This window comes from Lipophrys pholis (genome assembly GCF_963383615.2).
Source record: "Lipophrys pholis genome assembly, chromosome: 7".
Lineage (NCBI taxonomy): Eukaryota > Metazoa > Chordata > Actinopteri > Blenniiformes > Blenniidae > Lipophrys > Lipophrys pholis.
Genome location: NC_137638.1, coordinates 33,033,852 through 33,057,696, shown reverse-complemented (window position 1 = coordinate 33,057,696; position 23,845 = coordinate 33,033,852). Strand labels below are relative to the sequence as shown.

At 47.3% G+C, this 23,845-nt stretch overlaps 1 protein-coding gene across 2 annotated transcripts in view; it reads right to left on the bottom strand.

Moving 5' to 3' along the window:
- Positions 1–14,302: 14,302 nt before the first annotated feature.
- mamdc2a (MAM domain containing 2a) overlaps positions 14,303–23,845 on the bottom strand; it is a 37,868-nt gene continuing 28,325 nt past the window's right edge. For both annotated transcript variants that reach the window (XM_080468107.1, XM_080468108.1), the window contains 7 exons: positions 22,854–23,000; positions 19,929–20,194; positions 19,731–19,827; positions 18,706–18,852; positions 17,737–17,996; positions 15,938–16,022; positions 14,303–14,809 (listed from right to left, as the gene is read on the bottom strand). In XM_080468107.1, the coding sequence (XP_080324233.1) occupies positions 14,748–14,809; positions 15,938–16,022; positions 17,737–17,996; positions 18,706–18,852; positions 19,731–19,827; positions 19,929–20,194; positions 22,854–23,000 (1,064 nt within the window). In that variant the 3' untranslated portion in view covers positions 14,303–14,747. The remainder of the gene's footprint in view (positions 14,810–15,937; positions 16,023–17,736; positions 17,997–18,705; positions 18,853–19,730; positions 19,828–19,928; positions 20,195–22,853; positions 23,001–23,845) is intronic.

Genomic DNA, 23,845 nt, shown 5'->3' with positions numbered 1-23,845 from the left:
TCCTCACAGAGCAGGTCATAACACACACACACACACACACACACACACACACACACACACACACACACACACACACACACACACACACACACACACACACACACACACACACACACACACACACACACACACACTCGCCCTGCAGCCGGCCTGCTCCCCTGCAGTCGGGTGACCCCTCCTCCGGCTCTGTGAGCCTGGCGAGGAGCCCTTGGGGCAGAACGACTGCCACCCTCAGGTTCATGCTAAGAGGACACTTGCACCGGCTTTTCATTGAGCATTCTTTAATGAGTTACTCCACCACACTAACACCACAGCTGCCTCTTTCAGCAGCTCGTCTCCTCCGCCTGTCACCTGGGGTCCGGGGGCTCCTCCTTTATGGACACCATTAGCTTTCTGGGGTTCCTCTATGAGAGACGGGTTGTTTGTTGGTGGTAAACACAACAGACTCAAATAGCTCACTGTGATTTCCTGTACAGAATTGATTCTCGTAATGGACACGGAGCAACAAAGTGTGTAACTGAAGCAATTACCCCTCCTCTGCAGCAAACAGGAAGTTTACATCTCATACAGGAAGCTGCAGACTCCTGCTGAAAGTGAGGAGACAAATGTGTGCAGGCGCTTTAATTCACCACTGCTCATTTAACAGGTCTGAGCAGGGCAGCCAACCAACCATGTGAGGGGGAGAGTCCCAGAGGAAGAAGCCCCCCTCCACCCCCCTCCAGCCCCCTCCACCCCCCTCCAGCCCCCTCCACCCCCTCCATTCCCCAATCGCCCCTCCATCCCCCTCCATCCCCCTCAACCCCCTCCATTTCCCCACTTGCCTCTCCATCCCCCTCCATCCCCCCTCCATCCCCTTCCACCCCCTCCATTTCCCCACTTGCCCCTCCATCCCCCTACATACCCCTCCAGCCCCCTCAACACCCCTCCATATCCCCACTTGCCCCTCCATCCTTCCCTCCACCCCCCTCAACCCCCCTCCATTGCCCCACTTGCCCCTCCATCCCCCTCCATCCACCCCTCCAGCCCCCTCAACCCTCCTCCATTGCCCCACTTGCCCCTCCATCCCCCTCCATCCACCCCTCCAGCCCCCTCCACCCCCTCCAGGCCCTCTCCACCCCACTTGTCCCTCCACCCTCCTCCACGACCCCCTTGAGCCCCCTCCAGCCCCCTCCACCCCCCTCCACCCCCTCCTTCCCCCATCCAGCCCCCTTTCCACCCCCCAACCACCCCCCCAACCAGCCCCCTCCAGAAGCCCCACACCTAACAAGCCAGCCCCCAGCTGGCACAGCTGCTGCTTCCTGCTTCCTCCAGTAATTGGGATTCACTGCCAGTCAAGAGCAGCTCGACGCCTCGTTCTGTTTGTGGAAACTTGTTAGAAAAGTGAAGAAGCTTTTCTTTCCAGAACAAATAAAACCTTTCATGTTCTGAATGGAGGTGTGTTTAGATCCTTGGATAAAGAGGGTGAGGGTGTGTGTGTGTGTGTGTGTGTGTGTGTGTGTGTGTGTGTGTGTGTGTGTGTGTGTGTGTGTGTGTGTGTGTGTGTGTGTGTGTGTGTGTGTGTGTGTGTGTGTGTGTGTGTGTGTGTGAGAGAGAGAGAGAGAGTTAATTTTTCTATTTTGCGCAAAAAGCAAAAATGAACAGATGGAAGAGAGAAATGTTTAGTTTGTCTTCTGGCTCCGGGTTATTTGACATATTGTCATTTTAATTAGTGTCAAACTGACAGTTTGTGGTTCACCTCCTAAACCTTCTTCACCAGGAGCCTCGTCTCTAAAGGTGGCTTACACACTAAAGGTCCTGAAAGATGCCTACGCCACTTCCCACACAAAGTTTGTCATCTATAAAAATGAACTGAGCAGGAGAAAGTTGGTACCGGTACGACAACTTAGAACCTTGAGCAGCACATTTTGGAGACGGAGAACCTGGTGGTGCTGATGGTGAGGTGGAGAATTGAACCAGGTTCATCTCAAACATTTAATGTCTTCAAATATCAAACTTATTGATCCACGAGATCATAAACAGCCAAGCTGCAGAGTTCTAGATGTTTCTTTAGTGGAACGTTACTGCTGAATCAGTAGAACCATGTTCTTATGTCAAACTTTAATCTTCTAATGATCCAGAGCGGTGGATAGAAGTGAGTGATTATCAATGATCCAGAGCAGATAGAAGTGAGTGATTATCAATGATCCAGAGCAGATAGAAGTGACTAATTATCAATGATACATTATCCTCCATGATGTCACTCTCCTCCATGATGTCACTCTCCTTCATGATGTCACTCTCCACCATGATGTCTCTCTCTTCTGGCCCTAATGATGTTACTCTCCTCCATGATGTCACTCCTCCATGATGTCACTCTCCTCCATGATGTCACTCTTCTCCATGATGTCACTCTCCTCCATGATGTAACTCTCCTCCATGATGTCACTCTCCACCATTATGTCACTCTCCTCCATGATGTCACTCTCCACCATCATGTCGCTCTCCTCCATCATGTCAATCTCCACCATGATGTCTCTCTCTTCTGGCCCTAATGATGTTACTCTCCTCCATGAATTTACTCTCCTACATGATGTCACTCACTCTCTCACACTCTCTCTCACTCTCAATGGGTGTGACTTTGTCACTTTTAGAGGATGTGGTTGTCACTTTGACACTTTTAGATGATGTGGTTGTGACTTTGTCACTTTGTCACATTTAGAGGATGTAGTTGTGACATTGTCACTTTGTCACTTTTAGAGGATGTGGTTGTGACATTGTCACTTTGACACTTTTAGAGGATGTGGTTGTGACTTTGTCACATTTAGAGGATGTAGTTGTGACATTGTCACTTTGACACTTTTAGAGGATGTGGTTGTGACTTTGTCACATTTAGAGGATGTAGTTGTGACATTGTCACTTTGACACTTTTAGAGGATGTAGTTGTGACATTGTCACTTTGACACTTTTAAAGGATGTGGTTGTGACTTTTTCACTTTGTCACTTTTAGAGGACGTGGTTGTGACTTTGTCACTTTGTCACTTTTAGAGGATGTGATTGTGACATTGTCACTTTGACACTTTTAGAGGATGTAGTTGTGACATTGTCACTTTGACACTTTTAAAGGATGTAGTTGTGACATTGTCACTTTGACACTTTTAGAGGATGTGGTTGTGATATTGTCACTTTGACACTTTTAGAGGATGTAGTTGTGACATTGTCACTTTGACACTTTTAAAGGATGTGGTTGTGACTTTGTCACTTTGTCACATTTAGAGGATGTGGTTTTGACTTTGTCACTTTGTCACTTTTAGAGGATGTGGTTGTGACTTTGTGACTTTGTCACTTTTAGAGGATGTGGTTGTGACTTTGTCACATTTAGAGGATGTAGTTGTGACTTTGTCACATTTAGAGGATGTGGTTGTGACTTTGTCACTTTTAGAGGATGTAGTTGTGACTTTGTCACTTTGTCACTTTTAAAGGATGTGGTCGTGACTTTGTCACTTTGACACTTTTAGAGGATGTAGTTGTGACTTTGTCACTTTGTCACTTTTAGAGGACGTGGTTGTGACTTTGTCACTTTGTCACATTTAAAGGATGTGGTTGTGACTTTGTCACTTTTAGAGGATGTGATTGTGACATTGTCACTTTGACACTTTTAGAGGATGTGGTTGTGACTTTGTCACTTTGTCACATTTAGAGGATGTGGTTGTGACTTTGTCACTTTGTCACATTTAGAGGATGTGGTTGTGACATTGTCACTTTGACACTTTTAGAGGATGTGGTTGTGACTTTGTCACTTTGTCACCTTCAGAGGATGTAGCTGTGACTTTGTCACTTTGTCACTTTTAAAGGATGTGGTTGTGACTTTGTCACTTTGACACTTTTAGAGAATGTGGTTGTGACTTTGTCACATTTAGAGAATGTGGTTGTGACTTTGTCACTTTGTCACTTTTAGAGGATGTAGTTGTGACTTTGTCACTTTGTCACTTTTAAAGGATGTGGTTGTGACTTTGTCACTTTGACACTTTTAGAGGATGTAGTTGTGACTTTGTCACTTTGTCACTTTTAAAGGATGTGGTTGTGACTTTGTCACTTTGTCACATTTAGAGGATGTAGTTGTGACGTTGTGACGTTGTGACTTTGTCACTTTGTCACATTTAGAGGATGTGGTTGTGACATTGTCACTTTGACACTTTTAGAGGATGTGGTAGAGACATTGTCACTTTGACACTTTTAAAGATGTGGTTGTGACTTTGTCACTTTGTCACATTTAGAGGATGTGGTTGTGACTTTGTCACTTTGTCACTTTTAGAGGATGTGGTTGTGACTTTGTCACTTTGTCACTTTTAGAGGATGTGGCTGTGACTTTGTCACTTTGTCACTTTTAGAGGATGTGGTTGTGACTTTGTCACTTTGTCACATTTAGAGGATGTGGTTGTGACATTGTCACTTTGACACTTTTAGAGGATGTGGTTGTGACTTTGTCACTTTGTCACATTCAGAGGATGTGGCTGTGACTTTGTCACATTTAGAGGATGTAGTTGTGACTTTGTCACATTTAGAGGATGTAGTTGTGACTTTGTCACATTTAGAGGATGTGGTTGTGACTTTGTCACTTTGTCACTTTTAGAGGATGTAGTTGTGACTTTGTCACTTTGTCACTTTTAAAGGATGTGGTTGTGACTTTGTCACTTTGTCACTTTTAAAGGATGTGGTTGTGACTTTGTCACTTTGACACTTTTAGAGGATGTAGTTATGACATTGTCACTTTGTCACATTTAGAGGATGTGGTTGTGACTTTGACACTTTGTCACTTTTAGAGGATGTAGTTGTGACTTTGACACTTTGTCACATTTAGAGGATGTGGTTGTGACTTTGTCACTTTGACACTTTTAGAGGATGTAGTTATGACATTGTCACTTTGTCACATTTAGAGGATGTGGTTGTGACTTTGACACTTTGTCACTTTTAGAGGATGTGGTTGTGACTTTGTCACTTTGTCACATTTAGAGGATGTGGTTGTGACTATCACACGAAGCACTGAAGCCTTAATAACTAAAGCGACATCTTTCAACCAAACATCCGACGCTCGTTCGAAAAGTGGTGGAATTTTTCAAGAGAAAAGAAAATGGGCTACAGATGCAGAAAAGGTCTGTCGTATCACTGACAAGCAATTGTAATTGTGCTTTGAAAGCCAGCTACCTTGTAGCCAGACTTGTGGCACCAAGTAAGAAAGCCTTCACCATAGCGAAGGAATATGTTCTGCTGTTGTGGATCTGTGCCGTGAGATGCTCAGAGAGGCTGCTGCAAAGAAGCTGCTGACAATCCCCCTGCCATACCACACTGAGTCGCTGTATCACGAGTCCACTGATGTCCCAAATGCTGCACTGCAGCTGGTTTTTATTTATTCATAAATAATAAATCGGGGCACCACCAGATAAACTGGAAATAGCTAATACCTAAATATCAGTCTAGTTTGTAAAAAGTTTATTTAAGTTAGTTAATATTTCTGCATAAAATATAACAATCTTAAATAAAAGGGAAGGTGTGAGATCCGAGCACAGACTGTTACAAACCAGTGAATTGTCAACAATAAATACACAATAATCACCAAGAATCGTTCAATTCAGCTAACAGGCGTTTATTAATAAAATGTATTAATTCATAAATAATTCTGAAATCATCTCATAAATCAATACATTCAAATAGCAAACGACATCTAACACGGAGATCTAATCTATTAAACAGCAACACTATGTACAAAGTGTGTGTGTGTGTGTGTGTGTGTGTGTGTGTGTGTGTGTGTGTGTGTGTGTGTGTGTGTGTGTGTGTGGTCTGGAGTGATGAGGGTGAGGGGCGTAATGACCCCGAACATCCACCAGGTGGAGGCAGACTTTGGCAGGTCACCACTAGGGGTGTGCAGCGGCGCGCAGAGGGAGAGTGCAATGACTTGATGTGTCCATCAGGTGGATGTCAGGAGGGATTGCGATGACCCACTCGACCACTAGAGGCATTTGACTTGCTCTTTCTGGGGACACGGCGGTTGCTTAGCGACCAGATAAAAAAGACGTCTGTCATCTGCACGAGGGCGGTCTCAGAGCGAAGCGGTCTCACCTACTGTAAAATGAACGGGCGGTTATGTTGGCCCGGTTCTGAGCGCCGGAGTTCTAAGTGGATGTTGGGACATGCAGTTAGAACTCTGGTGATAGAGGTGGTCTGTGTGTGTGTGAGCTTATCTTGATCAGATAACAGGAGCGCAGGGCTGCGCAGACCGGGTTAGTGAAAGAAGGGGAAGAGAAAGACAAAGAATTCTGGTGAGGGTCGGTTCTGAAACCCGGTTCTCCACACAGAGATCCCAGTGGGCCTGGAGTTCACTTGGACCTCTGGTTCTGAGGTGGAAAACCCGATTCCCGGACTTGGTTGGTGCGCGTGAACGCGCGTACACAAACATATGAGATGCTGCGGCCTTCTGAGCGGCACATTGAAACACATTACATGTTAGCTTCAAGCTAACCTAACAATATCTCTGCCCAGACAAAGCTCTCACCGTCTCCGTGGTGCTGTGCTGGACAGTACCGTCTTTGGTTCTGTGCTGGACAGTACCATCCGTGGTGCTGTGTTGGACAGTACCATCCGTGGTTCTGTGCTGGACAACATCCGTCCGTGGTGCTGTTGGTTCTGTGAGGCTGCGGTAACTGGTTGTTATCGGGTCTGAATTCAGCGTCCGGAATTCAGAGGCTTGGCTTCACCTGCAGGAGTGGACAGCGGGGCAGCTGAAGGAGGAGACGACCTGGCCTGCATCTCCAGAATCCCCCCATAAAAAGGAAAAAGGAAAGGAGAAGAAGTAGTCCAAACTGTGTCCTGCTCGTCCACTGGGCTGGTGTTGGTTTTCTGTCCCTTGGACCTACTTGGTGCTCTCTTTACCGTCCCGAGGCAGCAGAGACGTGTGTCCCTCTCGGTGGCTGGGATGAGAAGCCAGGAACAGTCGGTAGGAAGGGGGTTTCACCAAGTTTGAATTTCGGACCCCTGTGGTGTTCTGGTCGGGTTCGACCATTATCATTGGTTGCCAACCTGGGGGGTTGGAGACTTCCTGGGGTCTTTGCCTTCCTCCCTGCTGTTTTATGTCCTGTTCACTGTCCTGGTGTTTCTCCTCTGTCACAAAAAATGATTGGAGGAGTTCAATGGAATCTTCAGCCCAACACTGTTTTGTGGAGAGCTGCCAACACGAACAATGGCTCTGGAATGTTTCCGCTGCATGGAGGACTATTTCACTGAGAACGGGCTGGACTGTGTTGGGGTGTGCAGTGACGGTGCAGCGTCATCATGCAGATACTTGATCGTGCACCAGAAGCCAAATGGACCCACTGTTTCCTCCACCTTGAAAACCTTGCATCAAAAACGGTCACCAGAGTTCAACCAGGTGATGGATGCAAGCGTGAAAACCATCAACTTCATTAAAAAATAATGCTGTGAACTCCAGATGTTTTGCCAAGCTTTATGAAGACATAGAAGCAAATCATGTCCAGCTGCTCTAGCACAGTTAGGGCTTTTCCACCAAAAAGAACCAGGTTCTAGTCCAGAACCAGTTCTTAAATGAGCACCACCAAAGAACCGGTTCTTTTTCCACCGTTAACGGAGCCAGTGGGAGCCACGTCACTGTGTCACTCCAAAACGTGACACGTCACTGATTTCACCAATTTGGCGCTGACAGCCTCATCCAGGAACCAGGAGACGGACTGGATTCATGGGTTTAGTCCGGGTCGCTCCATCTAGTCTGACCTGAACCTCTGATGCACCAAAGAGCCAGAAGACATTACGTCTCTTCGTCTCTCTGTTGGTGTTTTTTCACGTCCGTCTTGCTTTAGTCCAGAGCCCCAGAGTGGACATAGAGGGGAAATAAATAACGTGTGAATGAGTTTGGGTCTTATTTTTCAACACTTCAGCATTACATCGTGAATTTCTGCTCCTTTCACTTTATTTCTGGATGTGTCTGAATCAAACGCTTCAACATGGAGAAGAATGGAGGTGTAGAATGATATAACGCTGCTCTAAAACTGTTTCCATGGTAACCTCCATAAACACACTGATTAAAGTTCTCTTTCACATGAAGCCATTAAAAGGCTCATTTTATTCCTATAAACTCCAAGCTTTCCTTTACAGTAGTATGTACTTTGTTTTTTAGATGCTGATGAACCCAAAGTATTCATTATAAAGAAGTTCTGTGGGTTAGAAAATAATATTGGAGCGGAGCGCCCCCTGCAGCCTCACACTGCCTTGCTCAGCGGCTGCAGCTCCTCAGCCTGCGGTCAGAACGTGAAATAAGACCTGGACGTGACGTTAGTAAGAATAATGTCACCATGAAAAGTGTGAAAAATAAACGTCAATGGAAAACTGCTTCTAAATTATATCTGACGTAGCTGACTGACAGGTGGAGCTCTGCAGCATCTCAAGAGCCGTGAACGCGGATTAGATAATCCCGCTCCCTCGGGAACTTCAGGGAGCGACTTATTACATCGTTCCCACGTGTTATTTTTTATTCTTTTCTCTATAACCACTCTGGGGCTCCGTGTTCACTGGAGTTTTCAGAAAGCCGGTTCAACCTGGCCTCCACCTTGTAGGTAGTGATACCTCCAGAGATAACTCCGCCCCCAGCTGATGACGCGTCGGGTCCCAGTCTGACTCCGCTCTGGTCCAGCAACGAAGTGGGGCCAGCGTAGCACCACTTTAGCCCCTGTTTGGCCGGGGCTTTGGTAGTGGAAAGACAAAGAACTGGTGCTAAGTCTGGCCCTGGACCAGGACTAGCACCTGGTTCTTTCTGGTGGAAAAACCCCCAGTGAGGTGAGACGGCATCTCAAGAGGACAGCTCTCAAGAGGACAGCTCTCAAGAGGACAGCTCTCAAGGGGACAGCTCTCAAGAGGACAGCTCTGACAGGCCGTCCGTTCCACCTCCCCAGAGCTTTCAGCAGTAATAACAATGGCTGTCTCCGTCCCTCCTGATGCTAACGTTAGCCTAGCCCTCTCCCACCTGCACAGCATGGTCAGCAGGCAGCAGAAAGCTCATCCTCATGGGGGACATATACTTGCTGGAGACTTCAACCAGGCCCTGGTCAAATCTGTTCTCCCCCAATTCAAACAAGATGTGAAACGTGGCACCAGGGAGAAGAACACATTGGATCATGTGTACTGGAACATCTGACATGCTTACAGAGCAGTTCCTCAGCCCCACACTGGACAGTCAGACCATCTGTCCCTGCACCTTATCCCAGCGGACACCCCACAACCCTCCACAACCATCAACACTTGGCCTGCACAAGCACCTTCTCAGCTCCAGGACTGCTTCATGAATACACAGTGGAGTATGGACCTGGAAGAGTACACACAAACGGTACTCTCATATATCTGCTACTGTGCTGAGAACGTGACTGTGAAAAAGGTGTCAGGGTTTTTCCAAATGAGAAACCCTGCATGAAGAGTGAAGTTCAGCAACTGATTAAAATCTGCAACATGGCCTTCTCAAGGGGAGATAAATTACAGTAACGCCGGGGCAAAGCTGACAAGATGTTGTATAAAGAGGAAATAGAGGGACGGCTGGCTGACAACAGTCCAAGACCAGTTTTACAGGGAATAGAGCACATCACCAATTACAGGAGCAGCTCCGACTCAAACCTTACAGCTGATGCTCCACCGGAACAGCTCCACTGTTACTCAGCCGGCCCTGGTCTCCTCCCCCAGCCTACAGCAGCACCACCCTGACCCTCCAACTACACCAGGTGAGGGGTGAACTTAAGTTAGTGAACCCCAGGAAAGCTCCTGGCCCTGATGGTGTCCTGGTAAAGGTGGTGGTGGCATGTGCACATGAGCTTTCAGAGATCCTCACCAGGTTACTCAACCTGTCCCTGACCTCAGCCACTGTCCCTGCCTGTCTCAATTCAGCCACCATCATTCCTGTCCCCAAAGCGTCCTCAAACAGCAGTCTGAACAGCTTCAGGCCCACCGCGCCCACATCACTGTGAGAGGCTGGTTTCTCATCACATCAAGGACTGCTTCTCATCAGCGCTCCATCCTCATCAGTTTGCCTATGGGGCAAACCGATCCACCTGTCCTCCACCCTCACCCTGAGCACCGACTCACCACAAGGCTGTGTGCTTAGCCCTCTCTTATACGCTCTGTACACACGACTCTGTGTCCTCCCACCCGTCCTCCTCCATATTCAAGTTTGCTGATGACACCACCCTGGTGGGGCTCATCACTGGAGGGGACGAGACGGCTACAGAGAGGAGGCGGAACATCTGTCCATGTGGTGTTCTAACAACAACCTGCTGCTGAACACCACCAAAACAAAGAGGACATTAGAGACTTCTGCAGGACCAGGGTGGACCACATCCCACTTCACATCAACAGGGACATGATGGAGACAGAGCCCTCCTTCAGATTCCTGGTAGTCCACATCTCAGAGGAGCTGACCTGGTCTGTAAACACTGAGGCAGTGATGGCCACGGCCCAGCAGAGGTTCCACTTCCTGAGGGTTCTCAGGAAGAACAACCTGGAGCAGAAGCTGCTGGTGACCTTCTACCGGTCCACCATTGAAAGCGTCCTCACGGACTGTATTCCAGCTTGGGACACTGGAAGCTCGGCTGAGGACAAGAAGGCTCTGCAGAGGAAATCATTGGCTGTCCTCTGCCCGCCCTGGAGGACATCGCCAGCTCCAGAGGCCTGAGAAGGACTAATGGCATCCCGAAAGACCCCTCTCACCCAGAAGGCCACGTCCATGAACTGCTGCCTTCTGGCAAGAGCTCCAGGTCAAAGAGGGTCCCAACATCTGGACTTCTGAACCCTTTTCATCCTTGGGCCATCAGAGCTCATCACAGTTGACCTGGACTCTAGTATTTTTTGTGTTGTTGTGTTTTATCAATACCTATAAATGTATGCATCCATCCATCCATCCATTTTAATCCGCTTATCAGTTTCCGGGTGGTGGGGTGGCAGTCTGAAGACCGTCACCCAGATCACCTTGCACCCATTAAGAACCTTCCAGCAGGTGGTGAGCCCACAGGAAGGTGGCGCCCGGCGTGGGACATGAACCCTCTACCTTGAGACTGAGAGTCTCATGCTCTACCTACTGAGCTAGCCGGGGGTATAAATGTATTTTTTTTTTTTTTACTTTTTAAAAATCTATTAATTTTATACTTTAACATATCGACCTATATATTTTAATGTATTTTTCATGCTGTTGAATGAAATGTGTTAATGTGTTAATGTGTTAATGCCAAAGGGAGCAGCACCTGCTATTTCATTATATCAATTAGAATGACAAATAAAGCATTCTATTCTATTCTATTCTATTCTATTCTATTCTATTCTATTCTATTCTATTCTATTCTATTCTATTCTATTCTATTCTATTCTAACCTATTCTAACCTATTCTATTCTATTCTATTCTAGGTCCTGAAGCGTTTGTTTGATTTAAGGAATGAGGTCTTCTCCTTCCCCACTGAGAGACAATGTCTTCTTGCACATTCCTGTGCCGACACAAAGTCCACAGCTCACCTTGTTGTCCTCTGTCACGTCTCTTCATTGCAGAAGTAGCAGAACGTCTCTTCATGGAGAAATGGCAACATGTTTTTTGTTGCAGACAAAGTTCAAGCTTTCAAGAGGAAACTTGCTTTGTGGACTGAGACGGCTCAGGAAAAGACCATGGACATGTTTCCACTTTTGTCTGAGATTTTGGAAAACTGCCCTCAGGGAAGCTCAGTGACTCCGTCTCTCAGCACCTCGCACCACTGGCACAGAAATCTGATGAATATTTTGCTGAGGATCCCAGAGAGGGACACAGTGGATGTTGGATCTATTTTCTGTGGATCTGGGCCTGGGCTCCTTCTGGATCACTGCTTCAAAGGAGGACCCATGTGGAGCACCGAGGGCAGTGAAACTCCTCCTTCCATTCACGACTACGTCCCTGTGAGTCAGGATTCTCCATCGTGGCCACGCCTCAGACTCCGAGCAGCGCTGGAGGCTCCTCTGGGCGAGCCTCTCCTCATTCCAGCCAGACTGGATCTCATCCCGTCTGAGAAGCAGGCCCAGTGTCTCATTAAGAGATCTTTAGAAAAGGGATTGTTGTGACTGTTGTTATTGTTCATTTGTCACAGACATGAAAAGCAAGTTCTGCTTCTGCAATGCAAAGTTGACGACAGTTGAAGCAACTGTCAAACTCCTTTTCAGATTCTAAAGCTATATTTTCGTTTGCACTTTATTTCAATTTCATTTACTTTATTTATTTATTTGATTATTTGTTTATGAAACTTTTATTGTTTTGAATGTATTTATTATTTTATCACCACATGATTTTATTGATCAAATTTCCTATTTTTCTCACCAATTATTTGAAAGTGCTTTGTTGCTGTATTAAAATGTAATTAATAATTAATTAATAAGTAATATTTGTGTTAATAAGCCTGACCTTAGCCTTGTTTCATGAATCGTTAGGCTGTTTGGCATCTTCTTGTATGTAGAGGTTTACATACACATGACAGATAAATGTCTTTATGATAATCATGTATTTCTGAAAACATTGGAAGCAGTTGTGCAGCTGAAAAGTTAAAATGCTGCTTCACAGATGTGTGCCTGCTGTGAGGGGGCGTGGCCTGTCGTGAGGGGGCGTGGCCGACAGCTTCTTCACCGATTATGAACTCTCCTGCGAAAAAACATTTCTGACATCACACCCCAAATTTTCTTCTTGTGTGGGAGTCTGGAGGGTTCAATGAGTTCAATTATGATGGGTGGCTCGGTTGGTAGAGCGGGCATCTCCCAATCAGAAGGTTGCAGGTTCAATTCCTGTCTCTGCCTGCCTACATGCTAAAGTGTCCTTGGGCAAGACACTGAACCCCAAAGTGCCTGGGTGAATGTAGTGAGAGAGTGAGTGGTTGGTGGTGGTCAGAGGGTGAATGGTGGTGGTGGTGGTGGTCAGAGGGTGAATGTAGTGAGAGAGTGAGTGGTTGGTGGTGGTCAGAGGGTGAATGTAGTGAGAGAGTGAGTGGTTGGTGGTGGTCAGAGGGTGAATGGTGGTGGTGGTGGTCAGAGGGTGAATGTAGTGAGAGAGTGAGTGGTTGGTGGTGGTCAGAGGGTGAATGGTGGTGGTGGTGGTGGTCAGAGGGTGAATGTAGTGAGAGAGTGAGTGGTTGGTGGTGGTCAGAGGGTGAATGTAGTGAGAGAGTGAGTGGTTGGTGGTGGTCAGAGGGTGAATGGTGGTGGTGGTGGTGGTCAGAGGGTGAATGTAGTGAGAGAGTGAGTGGTTGGTGGTTTTCAGAGGGTGAATGTAGTGAGAGAGTGAGTGGTTGGTGGTGGTCAGAGGGTGAATGGTGGTGGTGGTGGTCAGAGGGTGAATGTAGTGAGAGAGTGAGTGGTTGGTGGTGGTCAGAGGGTGAATGCAGTGAGAGAGTGAGTGGTTGGTGGTGGTCAGAGGGTGAATGGTGGTGGTGGTGGTGGCGGTGGTCAGAGGGTGAATGCAGTGAGAGAGTGAGTGGTTGGTGGTGGTCAGAGGGTGAATGTAGTGAGAGAGTGAGTGGTTGGTGGTGGTCAGAGGGTGAATGCAGTGAGAGAGTGAGTGGTTGGTGGTGGTCAGAGGGTGAATGGTGGTGGTGGTGGTGGCGGTGGTCAGAGGGTGAATGCAGTGAGAGAGTGAGTGGATGGTGGCGGTGGTTACTGTTAATCAATTTCTTAGATGACCTACATCTAATTAGTTGACTGGATCAAATCCTGAGGAGGAGATGGTTAAATTCCATGCCTTTTTTAACTTTATTTTGAAAATTCAACTCAAAATAGTGGCTTTCTTGTCGATTTGACAAAAACGTCCACACTTCAGATCTGTTTGTTTCGGTCTGCTCTACATGCCTACCTAATTCCATCCTTCTCGGTCAAGCTACTGATATTTCATGGCTTTCTGAACATCTCTAGGTGGCGCTGTGGAGCCGTTTGGCCCCCCCTATGAGTGGAACCAATGAAATCTGTAAGGCGCCACCAGGCCTGATTTGTGTGAAACATGTTGAGGCCCCCAACAAGGCGGCTCATCCAATCGGGCCCTAAAGCCACCAGGAAATATTTGAGGCGTGGTGGGGTTTGGGAGGGGTTTGGGTGGGGTTTGGGTGGGGTTTGGGAGGGGTTTGGGTGGGGTTTTGGTGGGGTTTGGGAGCAGAAGACCTTCTGGATCTTCTCCTCGCTCTCTGTGAGCTCATCACGCTGTTGTTCCTCTCCTCCTGCACCAGCGCCCCCTAGCCTCACATCCTGCAGTGCAACCAGCAGCACAAACATATTAAAGAGTCAACACGTCTCCAACATTACAATATTTATTCTAACACGTTATTTACAGATTCATTTTCATTGGCCTGGAAAACCATATTTGTGCTTGTAGCCGACGCGCCATATGCTACCGTGGACATTTGTACCTGACGTGAAGACGTGAGGTGAACGGAATTCTTCAACTCCATCAGTACTGAGCATTAGCATTCCTTTAGCAATCACAATCAAACTTCATCAAATGAGCTTTGAAAGAGGCAGACAAGTGTATTTCTCGGCTGTGTGATAGAAAACACTAACGTTAGCAGGACTTTCAGAGCCACAATACCAACATAAACTCAGCAGATTGAGATTAAGAACGTTTGGATTGGGTGGAGGAATGAAGTTGAAAGGGTGGAGTGGTGAAAAGCTCCTGGATAGTGAAACAGTGCAAACTTCCTCCTCCTTCTGGAAACCTGCTGAGACGCCACAGCATTACTCACTTCTCAATCTCATTGAAGTACTCAGAGAATCCAGAGTACTGCGCCGTGTCACCAGGATCTGAAAAGGAAGGCACAAGCATCAGCACTAGACCGGAACAGCTGGACTTCCTGCAGGACTTCCACAATAAGAGCCAAACTCTTGTGCTCCACTCTCATAAAAACCTGAGCAACATTGTGTTTTCTCCTTCAATCTCATAATCAATGACACTCCAAGTACTGTGCACAGTATTCAGTCCATCCAAACACTCATAATTACACAAACAAGAGTAGTACCATAGAACCTAAGTGGATGTAGTACTGTAGAACCAGAGTGAAACAAAATTTCATCAACAGGAGCTCCAGACATGGTGATCAGAGAAATATTCTGGCTCGTGTGTTCATTCAAGAATAAAGAGTGAAAAGTACTCTCAAACTGTACATGAAGTGGCAGAGAAATACTTCTTTAAGTTAGTATGATAAAGTGACTTTTGTGTAGTAGTAATACTTTGAGTTAGTGTGATAAAGTGACTTGTGTGTAGTATTAGTAGTTTGAGGTAGTGTGATAAAGTGAAGAGTGTAGTAGTACTAGTACTTTGAGTTATTGTGATAAAGTGAAGAGTGTAGTAGTATCACTTTGAGGTAGTGTGATAAAGTGAAGAGTGTAGTAGTAGTACTGTGACGTAGTGTGATAAAGTGAAGAGTGTGCAGTAGTAGTACTTTGAGTTAGTGTGATAAAGAGAAAAGTGAAGGAGTAGTACTTTGAGTTAGTGTGACGAAAGTGAAGAGTGCAGTAGTAGTACTGTGAGCTAGTGTGATAAAGTGTAGAGTGTAGTAGTAGTAATGTGAGTTAGTGTGATCAATTGTAGAGTGTAGTTTTAGTACTGTGAGTTAGTGTCATAAAGTGTAGAGTGTAGTGGTAGTACTGTGAGTTAGTGTGATAAAGTGTAGAGTGTAGTAGTAGTACTGTGAGTTAGTGTGATAAAGTGTAGAGTGTAGTGGTAGTACTGTGAGTTAGTGTGATAAAGTGTAGAGTGTAGTGGTAGTACTATGAGTTAGTGTGATAAAGTGTAGAGTGTAGTAGTAGTACTGTGAGTTAGTGTGATAAAGTGTAGAGTGTAGTGGTAGTACTGTGAGTTAGTGTGATAAAGTGTAGAGTGTAGTGGTAGTACTGTGAGTTAGTGTGATAAAGTGTAGAGTGTAGTAGTACCTTCACACGGTCCCTGTTTGAACTGAATGTCATCAATAGCGATGTCACTGCGGAGTGTTGGACCTCGAATTGCTTCAAAAATCACCTGAGAGAAAAACACTAGATGTTTAGACTGATGGAGATTTAGACTGATAGAGGTTTATTGATGAAGGTTTACTGATGGAGGTTTACTGATGGAGGTTTATTGATGGAGGTTTAGACTGATAGAGGTTTACTGATGGAGGTTTACTGATGGAGGTTTAGACTGATAGAGGTTTACTGATGGAGGTTTACTGATGGAGGTTTACTGATGGAGGTTTAGACTGATAGAGGTTTACTGATAGAGGTTTACTGATGGAGGTTTACTGATGGAGGTTTACTGATGGAGGTTTAGACTGATAGAGGTTTACTGATAGAGGTTTACTGATGGAGGTTTACTGATGGAGGTTTAGACTGATAGAGGTTTATTGATGAAGGTTTACTGATGGAGGTTTATTGATGGAGGTTTAGACTGATAGAGGTTTACTGATGGAGGTTTACTGATGGAGGTTTACTGATGGAGGTTTAGACTGATAGAGGTTTATTGATGAAGGTTTACTGATGGAGGTTTACTGATGGAGGTTTACTGATGGAGGTTTACTGATGGAGGTTTAGACTGATAGAGGTTTACTGATAGAGGTTTAGACTGATAGAGGTTTACTGATAGAGGTTTACTGATGGAGGTTTACTGATGGAGGTTTACTGATGGAGGTTTACTGATGGAGGTTTAGACTGATAGAGGTTTACTGATAGAGGTTTACTGATGGAGGTTTAGACTGATGGAGGTTTACTGATGGAGGTTTACTGATGGAGGTTTACTGATGGAGGTTTAGACTGATAGAGGTTTACTGATAGAGGTTTACTGATGGAGGTTTACTGATGGAGGTTTACTGATGGAGGTTTAGACTGATAGAGGTTTAGACTGATAGAGGTTTACTGATAGAGGTTTACTGATGGAGGTTTACTGATGGAGGTTTAGACTGATAGAGGTTTACTAATGGAGGTTTAGACTGATAGAGGTTTACTGATAGAGGTTTACTGATGGAGGTTTAGACTGATGGAGGTTTACTGATGGAGGTTTACTGATGACGCGTCAGGGGTAAAAGGAAAAAAAAGAACAAAAAACATTACAAATACAATCGTGTCGTTGCCTCCAGGCCTTTGGGGCTCGGTCCCTAGTAATCGTGTCGTTGCCTCCAGGCCTTTGGGGCTCGGTCCCTAATAATCGTGTCGTTGCCTCCAGGCCTTTGGGGCTCGGTCCCTAATAATCGTGTCGTTGCCTCCAGGCCTTTGGGGCTCGGTCCCTAATAATCGGGTCGTTGCCTCCAGGCCTTTGGGGCTCAGTCCCTAATAATCGTGTCGTTGCCTCCAGGCCTTTGGGGCTCGGTCCCTAATAATCGTGTCGTTGCCTCATCGTGTCGTTGCCTCCAGGCCTTTGGGGCTCGGTCCCTAATAATCGGGTCGTTGCCTCCAGGCCTTTGGGGCTCGGTCCCTAAAAAGCACGAAGAAACCCGCTGAGATAAACTACTGACATTGATTCACAGCAGCAGACTTACAAGGGAAGCTAATCTTTATTCAAGGACGGTAATGCTAACCACAGCTACAGTGGCTAATGCTAATGCTACTTACAGTGGGCTGTAGGACTGAACTAGTTCAGCATTAATGAGGAGTTTCATGGAGGAGAGTTTAAACAGAGCCTTCAGCATTATCCCAGCTCATGCCACAGCAGAAGAGAGCGTTAGGACGGTTACTTCCGGGTGTTCACGGTCCTGCTGTCCTACCTGGTGTCTGAACCGGCACTGGTAGTCCACCATGGCCCGGCTCCAGCTGACGCTCTGCTCACCGCGCCGCCGCCACAGCAGGGCGTCCTGCCGCTCGCCGCCGCACCGCAGCAGCACGCTCAGGATGCCCGTCCCCGAGCCGTACATGTGGTAGTAGAAGACCAGACACTGTGGCCACGACGACCCTCGCAGCTGGGAGGTCAGCAGGCGCGCCGTGTGACCCGGTCGCATGACCGACGCCTCGATGTACAGGAAGTGACCTGGAGGAGGATCGCACAGCTCGGTGTGAGGGAACAGCTGGGTGTGAGGGAACATCTGGGTGTGAGGGAACATCTGGGTGTGAGGGAACAGCTGGGTGTGAGGGAACAGCTGGGTGTGAGGGAACATCTGGGTGTGAGGGAACATCTGGGTGTGAGGGAACAGCTAGGTGTGAGGGAACAGCTGGGTGTGAGGGAACAGCTGGGTGTGAGGGAACATCTGGGTGTGAGGGAACAGCTAGGTGTGAGGGAACAGCTGGGTGTGAGGGAACAGCTGGGTGTGAGGGAACAGCTCCAGAGGAAAAGACATATTATCATCCTGGCAACATCCAATCAAAGGTGGCCCACACCCAACCAAAGTCCTGCCAACATACAGACAGCTTCCAGCCACCATCCAACTAACAGCCAACCACCATCCAACCAATATCCTAAAAACTTCCAGCCAACATCCAACCAACATCCTGCCAACATCCAGGAAACATCTTACCAACATGTACATTTTAAACCTACTTTCTTAACTTAGTAAACTCATTCCAGGTACTATGACAGTGCTCTATGAATGGAAGTGTGGTTGATGTTTTTGTGTTTTTCTTTTGATAAGCTGCTGTACAGTGGACTTTTCCTTCGGGGATTAAAAAGTGCTATCTATTCTATTCTATTCTATTCTATTCTATTCTATTCTATTCTATCTATGAATGAGGACGTTACTCACCCACTCCAGTGGTATGGTCTCCCCGGGGTCCGGTGAAGGATGTGGGTGTGTGGCCTCGGACTCGCAGCCACTCGGCCTTGTCTCCTTTCTGGTCCTGGATGTAGCCACACAGTCCACTTTCAAAGTTACACTGTCCTGGGAGGGAGGCTGTGGAGCATTGTGACAACATGAGCTGCTGGGAGGGAGGGAGGGAGGGAGGGAGGGAGGCTGTGGAGCATTGTGACAACATGAGCTGCTGGGAGGGAGGGAGGAAGGGAGGGGAGGGAGGGAGGGAGGGAGAGAGGGAGGGAGGGAGGGAGGGAGGGAGGCTGTGGAGCATTGTGACAACATGAGCTGCTGGGAGGGAGGGAGAGAGGGGGGAGGGAGAGAGGGAGGGAGGGAGGGAGAGAGGGAGGGAGGCTGTGGAGCATTGTGACAACATGAGCTGCTGGGAGGGAGGGAGAGAGGGGGGAGGGAGAGAGGGAGGGAGGGAGGGAGGGAGGGAGGGAGGCTGTGGAGCATTGTGACAACATGAGCTGCTGGGAGGGAGGGAGGAAGGGAGGGGAGGGAGGGAGGGAGGGAGAGAGGGAGGGAGGGAGGGAGGGAGGGAGGCTGTGGAGCATTGTGACAACATGAGCTGCTGGGAGGGAGGGAGAGAGGGGGGGAGGGAGAGAGGGAGGGAGGGAGGGAGAGAGGGAGGGAGGGAGGGAGGCTGTGGAGCATTGTGACAACATGAGCTGCTGGGAGGGAGGGAGAGAGGGGGGAGGGAGAGAGGGAGGGAGGGAGGGAGGCTGTGGAGCATTGTAACGTGTGATTCTCGCTGTTTGATTTGAAGTCTCTGGTTTTCTTGCTCTGGATGTTTGTTGATGCTCCACCCTTCTGTTTGTTTGTTTTGAGAGCAAAGGAGTGATATGCTATCGCTATGCTATCGCTATGCTATCGCTACGTCATCGCCATGATTGCCAGTTGCTGTGGCCAATCAACACGTGCTTCCTGTCCGACCCAGTCAGAATCTCACATGTACTGAGGTGAGAGGAAGTGTGTACCTGCCGACATGTGGCAGTCCCCCAGGCTCACTGTGATGTCATCGATGGCGATTAGGCCACACCCCCAGAAACTTCCACAGATGGTGACAAACACGACCTGGAACAGAACCAAAAGACAAAGCTGAAGCACAAAGCAGTTTTCCTCTGTCGTCCTTCCAGCAGACCCTGGGAAGAACCCCCCCGGTCCCCCGGTCCCACCTTGGAAACCATGGGCTTCATGTAGGTGACCTCCGCCTCGGTCCACACCGCCCTGGAAGTGTCACTCAGGCTCCACACCCTTTCCTGAGCCACGTTGTTCTCGTCGTAGATGTACACCACCAGCCCGTTGCCCACCTGTCCCAACCCGTACAGCAGGTAGTAGAACCTCAGGCAGTACTTGTGGTTCCCGGGTAAGAAGGGGCCGTGAAGCCGGCCCACGTAACCGGGCCTGGCAGAGAAACGGGTGTTTGCAAGGAGGTAACAGCCTGCGACAGAAGACAGGAAGTACTATTAGCACTGACTCCAGCATGATACCAAACACATACTGACATACTCTGAACCACAGTACTCGCTCACTATCACATTACTGACTCCAGCATGATACCAAACACATACTGACATACTCTGAACCACAGTACTCGCTCACTATCACATTACTGACTCCAGCATGATACCAAACACATACTGAGACATACTCTGAACCACAGTACTCGCTCACTATCACATTACTGACTCCAGCATGATACCAAACACATACTGAGACATACTCTGAACCACAGTACTCGCTCACAATCACATTACTGATGAGCTTCAAGTACCGGCTGTCAACATCACACAGGACCTGCCACATCAACACCTGCTGAGACAGGACCTGAAGTTCTCTCTGCTGCCAGCAGGGGGGCGACCCAGCTGCCTGAGGGCAAACACAGAGAGGAAGTAGAGGAGCTTCCTCCCCCAGGCTGTCCACCTGAAGAACCTCAACATGTACTCAATATACTGCCTTCCATAGGTACTTTTTACACTATTTGACAATTTGATTGACACGATCATTTACCTTGCTTATATTACACACACACACACACACACACACACACACACACACACACACACACACACACACACACACACACACACACACACACACACACACACACACACACACACACACACACAAATAAAGATCTTGATTCTGTTTGTGGGACAATAAATGAGCCAATCAGAAAAGAGACTGGCTGTTGCGCTGAAGAGAAGGCTGAGGTTTGTCTGCCCCCTGGTGGACGGTGGGAGGATCAACACACCGTCAGCCTTTGTGTTTTAAACCTTTTCAGTTTGAAGCCTGATTGATTTGTGGAGGCTTGGTAGCAGGTTCAATTCCCCTCTCCACCTCTCCTTCAGCAACACACTGAAGCCCACACTGAGACGGCATTGTGTGTGTGTGTGTGTGTGTGTGTGTGTGTGTGTGTGTGTGTGTGTGTGTGTGTGTGTGTGTGTGTGTGTGTGTGTGTGTGTGTTTCTTCAGACACTCATCAATCACTGACTGAATCTGTGAGGCACGTTTAGTGCGTTTGTTCACCTCCCTGAAACTACACACTGAAACTACACACTGACACTGAAACTACACACTGAAACTACACACTGAAACTACACACTGACACTGAAACTACACACTGAAACTACACACTGACACTGAAACTACACCCTGAAACTACACACTGAAACTACACACTGACACTGAAACTACACACTGAAACTACACACTGAAACTACACACTGACACTGGAACTACACACTGAAACTACACACTGACACTGAAACTACACACTGAAAATACACACTGAAACTACACACTTACACTGAAACTACACACTGAAACTACACACTGAAACTACACACTGACACTGGAACTACACACTGAAACTACACACTGACACTGAAACTACACACTGAAAATACGCACTGAAACTACACACTGACACTGAAACTACACACTGAAAATACGCACTGACAGTGAACTACACACTGAAACTACACACTGACACTGAAACTACACACTGGAACTACACACTGAAACTACACACTGACACTGAAACTACACACTGAAAATATGCACTGACACTGAAACTACACACTGACAGTGAACTACACACTGAAACTACACACTGACACTGAAACTACACACTGAAAATACGCACTGACACTGAAACTACACACTGACACTGAAACTACACACTGACACTGAAACTACACACTGACACTGAAAATACACACTGACACTGAAACTACACGCTGACACTGAAACTACACACTGAAAATACACACTGACACTGAAACTACACACTGAAAATACACACTGACACTGAAACTACGCACTGACACTGAAACTACACACTGACAGTGAACTACACACTTAAACTACACACTGAAACTACACACTGACACTGAAACTACACACTGAAACTACACACTGACACTGAAAATACGCACTGACACTGAAACTACACACTGACAGTGAACTACACACTGACAGTGAAACTACACACTTAAACTACACACTGACACTGAAACTACATCTATATACACACTGACAGTGAAACTACACACTTAAACTACACACTGACACTGAAACTACATCTATATACACACTGACACTGAAACTACACACTTAAACTACACACTGACAGCGAAACTACACACTAAAAATACACACTGAAACTGAAACTACACACTGGAACTACGCACTGACACTCAAACTACACACATAAAATACACACTGAAACTACACTAAAAATACACACATAAACTACACACTGACACTGAAACTCCACACTGCACTATTTCTGAAGGTTCTAATGTTCTAACGATTCTGGAGGTTCAAGCATTTCTGAAGGTTCTAACAGTTCTGGAGGTTCTAAAGGCTCTGAAGGTTCTAAAGGTTCTAACAGTTCTGGAGGTTTTAAAGGTTCTGGAGGTTCTAAAGGTTCTGGAGGTTCTAACGGTCCTGCAGGTTGTAATGGTCCTGGAAGTCCTGCAGGTTCTAACGGTTCTTAAGGTTTTAATGGTTCTGAAGATCCTGCAGGTTCTAACAGTCCTACAGGTTCTGGAGGTTGTAACGGTCCGGCAGGTTCTGGTCCGGGGAAGACCCACCAGAACCCGTGGTGTGGTCTCCGGTCCGGTACACGTTGGGCTTCACCGACACTCGACTCCACCCTTTGCTCTCTGCCGCCTCCTGCTGGTAGAGACACATGCCGCTCTCGAAGTCACAGCTGGCGATGGCGGGGTCAAAGGTCGGCTCTGGAACACACAAACGCAGATGGTGAGGCTGGTGTCAAATTACAAGTTAGTTTGCAGCTGACCGAGGTCTGTAAGTTAGACAAGTGGAGTGACGTGAAGGAGTTCTGTTCTGTGCTGGGAGCAGCAGTGATGATGCTGGTGCTAAATGACCAGCTGGTGTTGCAGGTTTGCAGGAGAAGAGAGAGGAAAAGATTTTCAGGAGTGAAGCGACGAGAAGAAGATCTTTCACCAACAAGAGCTGCAGAGAAAAACCTTGATTGACATTCAGAAGTTGAGCATGTTTTACACAGTGGGGTTCTAGAAATGTAACAACGACCAAATGAAACATAACACCCCTTCAGATGGCAGTGTTTTCACTGAACTAGCACTGCGGTGACGTTCTGGACTCACGGTCGACATTCAAACTAGTTTAGGAGAGATCTGCTGGTATCAGATGTTCTCCTCCTCTTCCTGTTCTCCTCCTCCTACTGTTCTCCTTCTCCTACTGTTCTCCTCCTCCTCCTGTTCTCCTCCTCCTCTTCCTGTTCTCCTCCTCCTCCTGTTCACCTCCTCCTCCTGTTCTCCTCCTCCTGTTCTCCTCCTCCTGTTCTCCTCCTCCTCCTGTTCCTCCTGTTCACCTCCTCCTCCTGTTCTCCTCCTCCTGTTCTCCTCCTCCTCCTCCTCCTGTTCTCCTCCTGTTCTCCTCCTCCTGTTCTCCTCCTCCTCCTGTTCCTCCTGTTCACCTCCTCCTCCTGTTCACCTCCTCCTCCTGTTCTCCTCCTCCTCCTCCTCCTGTTCTCCTCCTCCTCCTCCTGTTCTCCTCCTGTTCTCCTCCTCCTGTTCTCCTCCTCCTCCTGTTCCTCCTG